Consider the following 15,000-nt stretch of genomic DNA (forward strand, 5'->3'; position numbering starts at 1 on the left):
CACGAGATTCGCTAGTGTACAGTTCTATGTGTGAGTAATGTTGTTCCGCCACAGTAAATATTTTGTGTCATGGTGCAGAGTGGCTGGAAGAGAAATTCTCTCTAAAGCCGTTTTAAATGAAGTCCCAAATGTCACCCTCATACTTCTTTCAACAGACAAAAAAACCTCAAAAAATACGTTAAACCCCCTCGGGGTGATTTTGAAAACAAACGGCTCATGTAAAAGGCAGTCTGGGAAAGAATGTAATAAGTCTTTTATATAGACAGAGTTCAAAGTCTTGTCTTGTCGCGGGGTCAGCTAACAGGTGTGTTTGCGCCATTTGGAGCGGTTAGTTTTGATTGGAGGGGTTTCACAGAATGTTGAGGAGATGATTGGCTCTGATTGGCTGTGATCTGAGGTTGGCAGCTAAATGGCCTCTCCAGCTTGGTGCAGTTCTAAGACAAGCATGAGAATGTGTCTACGAACTACGAAAAAAAGGCAAAGTACAATGTCTTAGAGCCGTGACAACTGTGAGCCAAATATCCTGTTCTCTGAGAGTACATCCCTCTCACATTGCAGCAGAAGTGTCAGAGTAATGCAGGGTGTTGAGTACAGAGGAGAGAGAGGGAGGGAGAGACAGAGAGAGAGAGAGAGAGATGGAGAGAGAAAGAGAGAGATAGATGGAGAGAGAAAGAGAGAGAGAGAGAGATAAAGACAAAGAAAGGGAGAGGGAGGGAGGGAGGGAGGGAGGGAGGGAGGGGGGGGGAGGGAGGGAGGGAGGGAGGGAGGGACTGAGCAAGCTCAAATTAGAGAGACAACATTACAGCATATTGTCTCGGCAACAATGGGAAAAAGCAAGAATCTTCCAATTATCTGAGTGCTTCTATTGCTACAGTCTCACACTTTGTTCAGATACTGTTAATTTAAAAATATGTGTTGAAAAGTGGAAGAGGAGACAATACTATGTAGAGGAAGCCCACGCACTAAATTTGACAGGAAGGTTAATTGTGCAGTTCGACACATGTAAAACAGCAAAACAAAGAAACAATCGCAATCCTTTATCTGTATGTTTCTTCATCTCCGTTTCAAGGCGGACCCTGATGCCTTCTCCTCCCAGCTGAGAGCGTACATTCCACCCACATAGAAAAAGAACAAATATAACTCCCCCCCCCCCCCCCCCCTTACCCCTCTGTTTCTCCTGAGCCGGCGAAAAAAAGATAAACGCATCTCAGGATAACATCCCGAACCGCATAGGCAGATCCATTCCAGCTTCCAGCGACGCAGAAAATAAAAAAAACAATAGCTGGCCAACGTTGGAACCTATTTGCCGAGCGCTCAGTCATCGCGTGGCCTGGTGCCGTCCCCTGGTGTCAGCCTGCAGCGGGCAGCCAATAAGGGAAGAAAACGGAAGGATCTAGATAAATGGGCTCTGACCTCCGAGCTGCTCAAAGACGACCTGACCCATTTATCTGTTTGACCCCCCCCCCCGAACCCCAACCCCCGCCACCCCCAATGCTGGCAGAGAAGAGTCTAACCTCTGCTGGAGCCTGGAGACCCCCCCCCCCAGGCAAGATCAATAACTAACACTTAAGGCCATCCTTTCATATGTCGGTTGCACTTTCGCTTGATTGAACGGAAGTTATCAGATAGCCTACAGTGTTCATCTAAGAATAACAAAACTTCCACAGGTTTATTTCAAGAGAATTCTTTACAAGAAAGTCCACTCAGAACTGTACCACCCAGGGTCCCAGGGAGTCCCAAGCAGTAGAGTAGGTACGCCTGCACTCCAGGGGAGGCTGGTGGAGGTAGAAAACGGAGGACGGGCGGGCTCATTGTAATGCATGGAACGGAATGAGGAATGGTATCGAAACCGTTCCTCTTTACATTCCATGCATTCCAAAAATCCCGCCCCTCCTCCGGTTTCTACATCCACCAGCCTCCCCAGCTGCACTCCAAGAAAAGCACACAGAGTATATTATTCTATCCAGTCTGCATCTCACACACTGTGTTTGAAAGTTATTTCTCTTTGAAGACAATAAAGTTGACCTATCTTCGTTAGGGTCTATGGTGTAGCCTACATTAATGGTAATATAAATAAATAAATAAATATATAAATAAACTAATTCAGGGGGAAGATGACTTCAATCGGCTCTGTTGGAGATTCTGTTTGATGTGAGCTTGGGTTTTCAGTCCAGATTAGAGGCGGTGTCGGCGTTCCAAGCCTGTGGTGCCGTCATCTTCAGACGTAAACGAGGCAAAAAACTAAAAGTCCCTCCGACAAGAACGGACGTTTTATTTTTTTTCTCCTCTGGAAAGGGAAGCAGCTACAATTTCAAATTGTCGGAGCGTCGGAGCGTCGGACGTTGCCCCTCTAACCTACATATCTGCAAAGTGTTTGGGTTGCCGTTGGCGTCGAGATGGATGGAACGGAGAACAGGCTGTTATTTCAGTATTTCCTCCCCTTGTCATGACATAGATCCCCCCCCGTATGCTCTGAAGCCACCATGGCAGTCCATGATCGCCCACTCTGGGACCAAGTACTGTATGTATTCTGATACCATTCATTTTTAATCAGGGCCAGACTATCCTCCTACACCACTTTCAAAAGCTATTGATGGCCGGGGGACTTCTGGAACGTTACGGAGGATTTGAACCAAACATCTCTCTACACTGCTTGTCACAGGATCAAGCATTTTACCCCAAATAGAATAGAATCACTTGACTGGGGACATTTTGTGTGTTGAGTATATTTTCCCTCTCCCCTTCTCTCTCTGAGTGTGTGTGTGTGTGTGCGTGTGTGTGTGTGTGTGTGTCTGTGTGTATGTGTGTGTGTGTGTGTGTGTGTGTGTGTGTGTGTGTGTGTGTGTGTGTGTGTGTGTGTGCGTGTATTACTGGGGACATTTTATGTTTTGAGCATATTTTTCTCTCTCGCTCTCTCCCTCCCTCTCTGAGTGTGGGTGCATGTGTGGGTACGTGCATGTGTGTGCGTGTGTGTGCGTGTGTGTATGCATGCGTGTGTGTGTGTGTGTGCGTTTGTGTGTACAGCACTTCTGCAGGAGAGGGGCTCCTTCAGATGAGTGGAGAGGAGAGAGGGGGGGGTGGGGGGGTAAGAGAGGAGAGGGAGTGTTCTGTAGTGTACCGACTTTGACAGTGAAAGTGACACACACCTGCCCGATCACGGTCATGTGATCAATCATCACAATGGCTCTCTCCATTTCCTCTTCTGTATGCTGACCTTTCTCACTCATGAAAAACCTGTGTGTGTGTGTGTGTGTGTGGCTGTGTGTGTGTGTGGCTGTGTGTGTGTGTGTGTGTGTGTGTGTGTGTGTGTGTGTGTGTGTGTGCGTGCGTGTGTGTGTGTGTGTGTGTGTGTGTGTACGTGCATGCGTGTGTCTGTAGCCTTTGCGCATGCACACAAACACACAAACACACACACACACACACACACGCACATTACACAGTGTTTGCGTTTCTGCGTACGCCTCCAATACCAGACCACATTCACAGCAGCACATCAAAGAGGCTGGTATCTGTTTGATGATGAACGTAATCACAGAAGGACTGGAAACACCAATGCATGCATATTCAGGCTATGTGTGTCACTGCTCTATCAGATGGATCTTAATGTGCTTCCCCCTCTAGTGAATCATGTTTAAAGCCTGCCAAATCTGTAATAACCACTTTAATGTCTCCATAAATTACCATCTTATCTACAAAGCAAGGGGTTCACACCGTAAGATAATGGCTATTTAACCACTTTGATTTCAGATCAATATCGGAATACAGGCTTGTTAGAAAGTAGTGTTAGACAGTAACTCAGACAGGTTTAGTCAACACGGGGGGTGGGGGACTGCCTATCAGCACGGGGGATGCTAACTGACAGTCCAACATGACAGGATTCGATTGGTTCACAGGCCTACGGGAGTTCTGACTGCTCGCCAATGAAACTGAATACAACCATGGGATGATGGATTGAATTAGGCTCTAGAGTACTGGATAAGATGTGCAATACCGTGCCACATTCAAGTTGTGTGATGTTTCAAGCGTAAACGGTCGTGAATGAAGGAGGTTAGGATTCGCCATCTCCTGTCCTTGATACAGGAAGCTACAGTACCATGCATACCAGAGTCAAACAAAGGGTGAATGAACACTATGAAGCTGAATTGTAACCTTCAACACAAAAACACACCTTTGAACAAACCCCCCCCCCCCCGCTTAGAAAAAACAATGGACTGTTCTCAATTCCTGTGTATCCAATCACCAACTGACCTCCCAAGACCCCCACCCCCCAACCCCACTACCTCCCAACCCCACTACCCCCCAACCCCACTACCCCACTACCCCCCAACCCCACTAACCCACTACCCCACCACCCCCCAACCCCACTACCCCACCACTCCACTACCCCACCACCCCACTACCCCACTACCCCACCACCCTACTACCCCACCACCCCAATACCCCACCACCCCACTACCCCACTACCACCCAACCCCCCATCCCACTACCCTACTACCCGACCACCCCACCACGGCACCATACATACATCACACAGCGCAAGGGACACACACCATCAACCTACCGCTCTGACTCCTCACACACCATCAACCCACCGTCCTGACTCCTGACTCCTGACTCCTGACTCCTGATTCCTGACTCCTGATTCCTGACTCTTGACTCTCTCTCTGCGCACCAACAGCCACAAGCTTCAGAATGAGCAAGAATAACAACACTGTGACATCAAACAACACAACACACCTCGTTCATTTTTCAGTTTGATGTGAGAGAGAGGGAGGGAGGGAGAGAGAGAGAGTCAGGGCCTGGTGGAGTCATGCATTCGACTACACCGGGGCCCAAAACTCTCGCACTCTCTCTCTCTCCCTCTCTCTCCTTCTCCCTCTCTCTCCCTCTCTCTCTCTCCCTCTCCCTCTTTCTCCCTCTCTCCCACCTCCTAACTCTCTGGGAAGGTGAGAATGCTCTTGATGCCTGATGGTTGGTGTGCTTGCATCGCACCACTGCCAGGACTGACTTGTTCAAACACACCACAGATGGCCAGACACCCTGGCCACACTCAGGGTTATTTATTTAGTGTCTGTGTGTGTGTGTGTGTGTGTGTGTGTGTGTGTGTGTGTGTGTGTGTGTGTGTGTGTGTACGCGGCGTAGGCCGTACTGAGTTTTGAACACTCTAAGAGTAAGAGGTTATTTTTGTCTTCAGAGATCTATAGGTGCGATTCTTCTGTCACATCAAGTGACATGGATCTGAGACAGCAGTTTGACAGATGGCATCACCTGTGACAGTGTGTGTGTCAGCGTGTGTGTCAGTGTGTGTGTGTGTGTCAGCGTGTGTGTGTATGTCAGTGTAAAGAAAGAGAGAGATGAGAGAAAGTCAAAACTATGAGAGAGAGAGAGAGAGGGAGAGAGGGAGAGAGAGGGAGAGAGCGACAGAAAGAGGTGCTTTCATGCTTTCATAAAGCTACCCAGCTGCCTGTGGTTCGTGCGGAGTTATACTGCACGACGCAGTGCCTTCTCATGCGATTCAATTGACCTTTTACTGGGAGAGTTCAGAGGAAGAAACCAGTTCTCTCAGTTCTAGAGCTCTGTGTGTGGAACAGCCAGGAACATGAGATGGATGAAGTAGAGATTCTATGGATGAATTAGAGATATTTTGTAAAAGTGTGCACAACAAGAAATCTGACACACACAGAGAGAGAGAGAGAGACACACACGCACACACACGTGCATCGCTAACAAGCTCCCTGAGGTGGACGCACATGGTGAATGTGAGGAAATGTTTTGTGCTGTTCTATGCATGTGTCTGTGTTCCAGACTGTGCAGTGATGACGACATGCATGTGTTAGTTTACTCATTTACACACACGCACACACACACACACACACACACACACATAATTACAGTACCAGTCAAAAGTTTGGACACACCTTCTCATTCAATGGTTTTTCTTTATTTTGTATTATTTTCTACATTGTAGATTAATATTTAAGACATCAAAACTATGAAGGAACACATATGGAATTATGTAGTAAACAAAAAAGTGTTAAACAAACCAGAATATGTTTTATATTTTAGATTCTTCAAAGTAGCCACCTTTTGCTTTGATGACAGCTTTGCACACTCTTGGCAAGGTGTGTCCAAACTTTTGACTGGTACTGTACATGTTAGTTTACACACAGTTCATTAATAAAACTGTTGTGAACAAATATGCACACACACACGCACACACTCACACACACACACACACACACACACACACACACACACACACACACACACACACACACACGGTGATACTGTAGGCTTCCAATTTGCTGGCAAATGACTGGAGACAGGAGGACAGGAGGACAGGTCAGACCAAATCCACGCTCCATCGACTGAGGATGGCAGGTGTTTCCACCAGAGCTCCGCTGTTCACAGCACGGGTCAGCAGGCTTCTGGCCCCCCCAACTGCGCAAGAGAGCACATACATGATATATACGTGTGTGTTGTGTGTGTCCGTGTGTATCCGTGTGTGTCCGTGTGTGTCCGTGTGTGTGTGTTTCCGTGTGTGTGTGTGTGTGTGTGTCCGTGTGTGTCCGTGTGTGTGTGTGTGTGTGTGTGTCTGTGTGTGTGTGTGTGTGTGTGTCTGTGTGTGTCTGTGTGTGTGTGTGTGTGTGTGTGTGTGTGTCTGTGCGTGTCCGTGTGTGTGTGTGTGTGTGTGTCTGTGTGTGTCTGTGTGTGTGTGTGTGTGTGTGTGTGTGTGTGTCTGTGCGTGTCTGTGTGTGTGTGTGCAGATGCAGACTGACACAGTTTATCAACTGCTTCACAAGTCAGTGAACATTCTCACAGCCTTTTAGAAATAGAAACATCTGTGTTGAAACAGCTCCGTTTCAAAGACATCCAGTCCTCCATGTTTAATGAGAGGTCAGCCGTATTGCATGGGTGTAGGTTTGACGTTACTGTACCATCTAATACTGTATTAGGGGGACTTTGGTGGGGTTGTCTGGGGGTCCTCCCCCATATTTGTTTTGGCCTATTTCCTGCATTTTTTTTGCAGAATTTAACAAGACTCATGGTACCTCTAAGTAGGTCAGAAAAAACTATGTAAAAATTGTCCAGAGCAATTTTTATCACAAGAGATCGACATATTACTATAACATTTCTAATGGATACTGCAGCACTGGAACAAATCAATAACATATCAATAATTTCATTTCATTTCATTTGGATGTTTCATTGTATTTAATGTCTAGAATGTAATTGAGTATTAGCTTACAAAATAACACATGCATTTCGATAGTTTAAATAATTGAGTTGAAAGAGGGGGGGGAGCAATTAGTTATGTTTTTAAATTCATTCTAATTACAAAGGATGGTAAACAGGTACTAAGAATGTCCTCTGAAGGTCCCTAACAAGTTCTAAGAAAGTTCTTAAAAGGTCCCAAAAATCTTCCCACGACCATGTCCACCCATGCTTAATGACACCTACGCCCCTGCCGTCTTCAGTCTGAATAGACAGTAGATAACCCTGGAGTAGATCACAGGCCTGTCCAGCGGTGTTCACGTCATTCCGACAGTCATGTTGTATCAGGATTTAACTAGGCGTGCTGGCAGAGGACAGCCGATTGTCTGTTTGAGGCCCCTGTCTTCCTTCTTTTTTCTTTCTGCTTGAAGGGGGTAGAGGTCTAGGCAATTTATTAAAACTACAGATGGGAAATAATGTGGGCTAATTATCTGATTGATGTCCAATTGTGTTTAATTTCAAAAGCTCCAGCTGCTCATATTTATTAGTCTTTGTGAAGTGGGAGGGATACCTGATCTGGGGTTGCAGATTAAAGTGCATTTTTGAAACACATAAAAGCTCTCCAAACACATTGCAATGTTTTCTCTTGTGATGGTGTCTGTGTTCCATATCAACATCTCAAAGTGTTGAGGTTATTTTTTGATGGTTAATTCATTTTGAATTCATATTTTTCCTTCAACTCAATTTCCAAATGCTATCTTTTTTTGTATTCTCAACCCACACAGCAGATTTGCCTCAGCATTACCATGGCAACTTCATATATCGCCATTCATCATCAGTGATAATTGTCTAAAACAGCTGTTAGAATTCTCCAACTGACATCTGGAGCCATTTGATTGTTGTTGACAGGGTATTTTTCGCCAGAAGTGTCTCAAGCAAAAACAATAGAGCCATAATTAAACTGTAATCACGTAATTATGGAACGTTACTAACACTTCAAAACAGGCGAAGCCAAAAAAAAAAGGCTCAAGCAACAAAGTCTGAAAATCTGGCCCTAAATCTAAGATGTTTCTGGATCTTGTATAGCTCTGAAACACGGCCAACAAAGACACCTCAACCGTCACATCATATTTAATCTAAGTCTCTTTCTCTTGGATCAGGAGGGTTAACAGTTGCAGATGCTTCGCTCCAGCAGTCTGCCAGGGATCTTAGCTCTCCTCTGTGTCTAACGGTCTCCAGAAAGGGAGAGAATTAGGATGAAATATTGAGTTCATTTATGAGTAAGTGGGGTTGAACGGCCTATTGTAGCAGCCCCGGCATGCATATTCACTTGATGGAAACCTTTGGCTTGGCCATTTCTCTTCGCTGCTTCATTAAATAGTGAAAGTCGAAAGTGCAATACTTCACGACATAAGAAGAGAGAGAAAAAGGAGAGAGATCTATCATAGAAGAGAGATAGGGGAAGCCCTTTGCTACAGTATATCAGACGCGAGGCATGAGATAACTAATCAATGATGTGTTTGTTGATTGGTTCATGATCCGTCAGGATCTAAAAATCTCTTTATCATTCACGCCAAAACACCAGGCAGACAAACAAACTTAAATAACAACCAGGGGTAGATGTCAGGGTTTAATTAAATACCAAAACCCAGGGCTCGTACCTGCGAAGAAGACGGCGCGTGAATTGTTTATTTCTCCTATGATTAAAATAATAGTGGGGTTGAAAAGTGGGCGAGATTAAAGACACAGCGGGGAGTCCTACTAACAAGACCTAATCAGAGGCAGCCCTCCAGACATCTTCCAAAGAGACTCCAAACAAGAGAGGCCGCAGGGGGTAGGGGGTAGGGGCCAGGATGGAGTGATGCGAAGGAGGGACGTTTGAAGCCAACGATCTACGGCTTCTGAGACTCAGAGAGAGAGGGAGGGAGAGAGAGGGAGAGAAAAAGAGGAAGATAGAGAAAGAGAGAGAGAGAGAAAGAGGAAGAGAGAGAGAGCGAGAGGGAGAGAGAAAGAGGAAGAGAGAGAGAGAGAGAGAGAGAGAGAGAGAGAGAGAGAGAGAGAGAGAGAGAGAGAGAGAGAGAGGGAGGTGGTTTTGGTGGTTTGGTTCTGTGAAACGAACATGGCTGAAAGTCATAGTGCTGCTCCCTAAAGGTGCCTTTTTAGATGCCTGTGGAAATGTCTGCATGCACTGTAGTTATTTTTAAATGTATCATTCGAGAACTCATGAATAATGTGGCTTGAAAATGTGTGGCTTAAAAATGAAAACACAACATGTAGCCTATACGCAAAAAAAACTAATAAAAACACAGAATTGTGTGTTGAGTAGTAATTACCGTACATGCTAAAATGGGAATTACACAATCGTAATCTATCGATTAGTTTTTATTAGTTTGTTTCTAAGGGATTCATCATAACAAGCACCACTGGGCACTATTTGGTTATCAACTGTGTTCAAATCTGTGGGAGTGGAAACCAGGAAATATTACCTGTTACCAAGGAACGTTCTAGTAAACACTAGCTAAACACCTGAGGACACAAAACCATGAAATAAAGTGGTAGAGATTTTTCATTGATTTTTGGAGGCCATTATTTCCCACAGGATAATGTTCAGGAACCAAATATGAGGACTGAATGGGCCCGGGAAAGCTCACTGAAAGGCACTTATGAACAGCAGAAGAGGAAAAAGAGCCATGTCTCAATCCACCGAAAAGCTCACTTTAATGAACAGCGCCATCAGGCCTAAATAAAAGACAGGTCTCGAATTTATGCCTTACACATCACAGAAATATGAATTGATTAAACACAGGAGGTTTTTCATTGTATTCCGTGTTCTCTTTCCACAGTACAATGGTCTAGCCACCTGGGGGAAGTGCTGTATTTTAAAACACATTAAATGATCGGCCACCATTATCTGAAATGTCTGTCTCCTTCTTGGGTACCTTTGATAACGTCTGTTGTCCGAGCTTCATGTGAAAGTCATGGTAAATACATGGGTACGACAACACCAAAACCCATGAAAAGACACAGAAACAAGTAATTATCAGCTTCACTTTAGCGGAGAGGCATGATATAAACACTGCTTAGAGAACAAACGCATGACCACGGCTGATGTGGGAAAAACATAATGCAACAAAAGCTTGAATAAATAACAGAGCCACATTACCCTCACTTTAAAGACAATTTGGAAGTGAAACACCTACTAACTTTCTGTATAATCAGCCTTTATGGTCTGATAAAGACATAGTTATCACCTAAGGAACAAACACTGAATCTGATTTACAGCATAGTCTATACACAACAAAAGCGCCTTTTGAAAAAATGGCTGTGTTTTCAGAGATAGCTCCAGAGAGTAGATAATTTTCAATACAGTGTATACCCCCTCCTAATCACGATAAAAAAAAAATAGGTTTATTGAATAATGAAGCAATGTCAAACAGTATCAAACAACATAACAAAATATATTTCTGCCTTTATTTGATCCACAGAAGATCAAGGGTCTTAAGTTTCGGGTTTTGTCCGTGATCAAATTTGCACTTCAAACCATTGAACCCACTTAATCAGCTATTGTGTGTGTTCATTCAACCAGTGTGGAATTTCCAAGCGGGGATCTCTGACTGTGGCTTACAAAGCTATCTTTGATAACATGCTGGCCAACGGGGGAACTTTATCAAACTCCCCCCTGCCTCCCCGTGGAGAGGTCCAGGTGACTACCAACCAACCACTCAATTCATGGACCAAAACCTTTTCACAGAGAGGCCTTGGGACGGGGCGAGCCTTTGATCCACCAACAAGCAGCTGCACCTGCCCATTCTGGTGCCCTCCAATTGCACTCCGACCAATCCTGATCTACCTCGTCATTTTTCTACCAATCAGGAGCTATTTCTGGAACACCAACCCTAGACAATACACTGCTGGGTTTCAGCATGTGTATTTTTTTTGTTCCTCAGTTGAAACCTTTAGGAGTGTACCATACATGAATGAGAGAATCCAGATTAGCAAGTAAAAGCAGTGCCGACTCACCGATCTCGTTGTCCGACTTATTGTCCATCTCGGTGTCTGTGAGGGTGAGGGAGTTGGAGCGGCTGGAGAGGCAGGAGTTTTGGCCCGACTTGGCACCCCTCCCCCAGAGGGCCATGGTACGTTCCGGGGACGTGGGCTCATGGTTCTCTGTGGGGACTGTACCTCTGGAGTAGCCGCTGAGGGGGTGCGACAGGCCTGTCTCTGGACAGAGCGCCAGGCCGCGGCGTGTCGATGGCTCACATATCCCAAGCTGCCTCAGAGAGAAGGCTTGTCCTGCACAGACAAAAAACAACAATGTTTAAACATATAATATTGTCTCTCACTCTCAGCAATATGAGCCAAAAACCTCTCTAATCATGGGTAAAACCGGAATATTCAATGTATTCAATTGTGTGCCAGAGTGGGGCTGTCCTTTTATGGAAGACAGCACAAGCAACTTAATTAATAGAGGCTTCTCACAACCAACCAAGTTTACTAGAACTGCAGAAGACACTTCACACTGTAAGACACACATTATGAGATGGCCATGTCTTTGAGGATTATCAAGACTGCCCTTCCACTTGAGCCCAAAACAAAGCGTCTGAAAACAACATTCCTTTAGGATGGTCTGAAGGGCGGAGAGGATCCCATTCATGGTGCGTCCAACTAAATGGCCATTTTACCAAACTGGAACAGTTCCACAGATCAGTGTATGACATGTCCTAATCTGTTCTAAATCTAGATTTAAACTGGGGATTAAATAGAGAAACAAAAAGGTGAAAAAACTCTGGAGTAAAATTACACAATGGCAATGCTGGATTGAGTGCCGAAAAATTGGTGTTTAAAGTGCGGTAATATTGCCAGACAGGTTGGCATCTTTTCATTGAAGAAAAAAAAAATATGAATAAGATATTTCATTAATTGTAAATGAAAAAAGGGGAAATTATTTTACAAAATATCTATAATATCAGATTAAAATATCTCAGAATTATTTAAATAAATGACTACCTTATTCTAATAAATAACTCAATATTTCACATATGTATTCCTTTTATTTTTGTTCAGGATATTTGCTGGCTGCAAAATGTTATCCACCTGTACAATAATGTTGAGCTTCACTTGGATTTCTAGTGTAATTGACAATGTCAAATGACTAGGGAACATTATAAACATTTATGGGCCAAGGAATATTATTTTATTTTATATATCTTCTATTTTTAATTAGATGTTTATATAAAAACTTAATAAATGAATAATGATTCATTATTAATTGCACAGCTATTTGATTGAAATGTAAACTTAAATAAAGACTTCCAACGATCATTTTCAAGTTCTATTAAATATTCTTTACTATCTCAGATATATAATATAATCCATATCTGAATTGATTTCTAAACATGAGACACGCACATGCATCTCAAACTGACATATACATCTATCACTTCTCTCCAATGCATGATTTACGTAAACATTTGATTGAGCACATTTGTCATGTTAGGATTTATCTTGTCTTATTCTCTCACCCTGATGAAGCACCAGGGCACAGTGACCTTGACAAAAGACAGGTTTGACTCCACATTTGGACAATAAGGGAGAGTCAAGCAATGTTAAGTAGAAATGTCAAGTACGAAATTGCTCACACACATACTCAATCAATATTACACAGAATACCCACACATTACAGAATTAGAAACAAAATATACTTTAAAAAAATCTTCAAAAATTGTTCAAATTAATTAAAAATGTCCCCATCAGAAGATGCCATGAGTGTTCCTATAATCATGCAGATTGGGACTGAGATATTACCGCCATCTTTCAACATTTTGTTCAATCACCAGCGACTAATTTCTCCATTGTGCTCTGACAGCAATGCAGATAAGATATAAAGGAGATAATGACAACATCCTTTCTCTTCCGTATAATCAAATGTTCTCATATCGACCAGAAATTAGGGAAAAACCAACATTCCACCCACAACTTCATTATAACTTCATTAATTTCCAAGTGGTACCAATTAACAGAAATATCTATCAGAATTATGCTGTGAATTTCTAATTAGATTTTTTTTTCTGTTCGTAGATAATCAAGGATCAGCTATGAGATGGAGGGACCTACAGTACCTACAGTTCTTCATGAGGAATATTCACTGGTGTTTTACAACAACCAACAGTTTTTATAACAACCAATTAAAAGTGAGGATATTCAACAAACAGTTCTCAGCAGGTAGACTACAGAGGAATGTGCTATAATAATGTGTTCATTTGCAATGCTAAACTCAAATTAAATTGTGGACATTTCCACAGAATGGAGGAAGATACACTTTTCTTAATGGGAACAAATTACGGTGATCGCGAGGACCACCATCTTTTCTATGAACTCCTACTTCCTCACTCATAGGCCGTCCTGCCTCAATAAGAACACCACAAACTCACCACTTCAGTCCCACAAAATAATGAATGAAATAAAAACTCGCTTGAGTTAATAAAACGAATCATGCTTCGTGGTACATGACGTGCATCATCAACCCTCTTTTCATTTGCTTGGCGAGGCGACTTCCAACTAACCCTCTGTTCATGTACTTCTGAGGGTGCGAGACCGAGCGAGTGGGTGGTATGTTGAGTGTACGAACCTGGTCTGCTGTATTCGTCAGTCTCCTGGTGGACCATCTCCTTGACCCTGCCAGTGAACAGCAGACGGGAGGGGTCATGGTCGTAGGCCTGAAGGGTCTCGCTGGAGCTGTACGACTTCTGTGTCGGAACCCGGCAGGCGCCGCCCCCCTCCCTGTCGGTCGAGGAGGCTGTGTAACGGCGCTCCCTCTCCCGCTCCCTCTCCCGTTCTCTCTCCCGCTCCCGCTCTCTCTCCCGCTCTCGTTGGCTCTTGGAGAGCGAGCAGAACGTCCGCTGCTCATTCATCTGCTCCATGGTGCCAGCATGCTGGGCCTCTCCCCTCGCTCTCCTGAGACAATCTTCGCTTTAGGAATATTCCACACTCCCTCTCTCCTCCCCGTCTCCCTCTCTCCTCCGTCTGCAAGTCTCTGACTCCAGCCGTTCCGCTGTCTGTCTGCCCGTCTGTCTACCCGTCTTTCGTGTCTGTCAGCCCAGTCGGTTGAGCCTCAGCTTCAGCTCAGCTCCTCCAGCTCTACCTGGTCAGATGTAGAGAGAGAGGGGAGAAATGAGAAGCTCCGATAACACTAATCCGTCCACTTAATCTTCAAAAGCTCACACTCACACTCACCCCCACTCTACGCCCCCCACCCCCTCCCTCCAACTCTTAAACCCCACCCGTGAGCCATTGCATGCATGAACTCCTCTCAAAACACAGATCCTTTCTCTTCTCTCAAAGAAAAAAAAAAATCCTTATTTCATTCCTTGAGCCCAAGTTAAGACTTTCGTTGAGTTGGTAATTATTTTTTATTTTTTTAGGCCACAACTTTATTGTGTGTGAGTGTGTATATTATATATCTGGAAACTGGTCACAAATACACAATAATTTACCGTTATCATTAATGAAGATAATTTAAAGGTTGGGAGTTTCTAAAACGGTGACAGAGGATGACAGAACAGCACAATCCCTCAGGTCTTCTGGCGCTGCTGCCCTTTTAACTGTTCCAAAACCCAGGATCAAGAGGCACGAAGAGGCAGATTTCAGTGTGCTCCCAGCCTCTGGAACAGCCTGGCAGAGAACCTTAAGGGGGGCTGAAACTGTGGAAAACATTTTTAAGACATACCTTTTTAACCTTGCTTTTATTTAGGTTGTTTTATAGTCTTTTAGTCTCGTAATTTATCC

General features: G+C 44.1%; 1 protein-coding gene across 2 annotated transcripts in view; it reads right to left on the reverse strand.

Moving 5' to 3' along the window:
• Nucleotides 1–14,135, reverse strand: part of LOC310815810 (teneurin-3) — a gene marked incomplete at its 5' end in the record, with an annotated part of 114,626 nt that extends 100,491 nt beyond the window's left edge. For both annotated transcript variants that reach the window (XM_083685742.1, XM_083685743.1), the window contains 2 exons: nt 11,236–11,508; nt 13,844–14,135. In XM_083685742.1, coding sequence (XP_083541868.1) covers nt 11,236–11,508; nt 13,844–14,135 — 565 coding nt within the window. The remainder of the gene's footprint in view (nt 1–11,235; nt 11,509–13,843) is intronic.
• Nucleotides 14,136–15,000: the final 865 nt, after the last annotated feature.

Source organism: Argentina silus (genome assembly GCF_951799395.1).
Source record: "Argentina silus genome assembly, chromosome: 15".
In the NCBI taxonomy this organism is placed as follows: domain Eukaryota; kingdom Metazoa; phylum Chordata; class Actinopteri; order Argentiniformes; family Argentinidae; genus Argentina; species Argentina silus.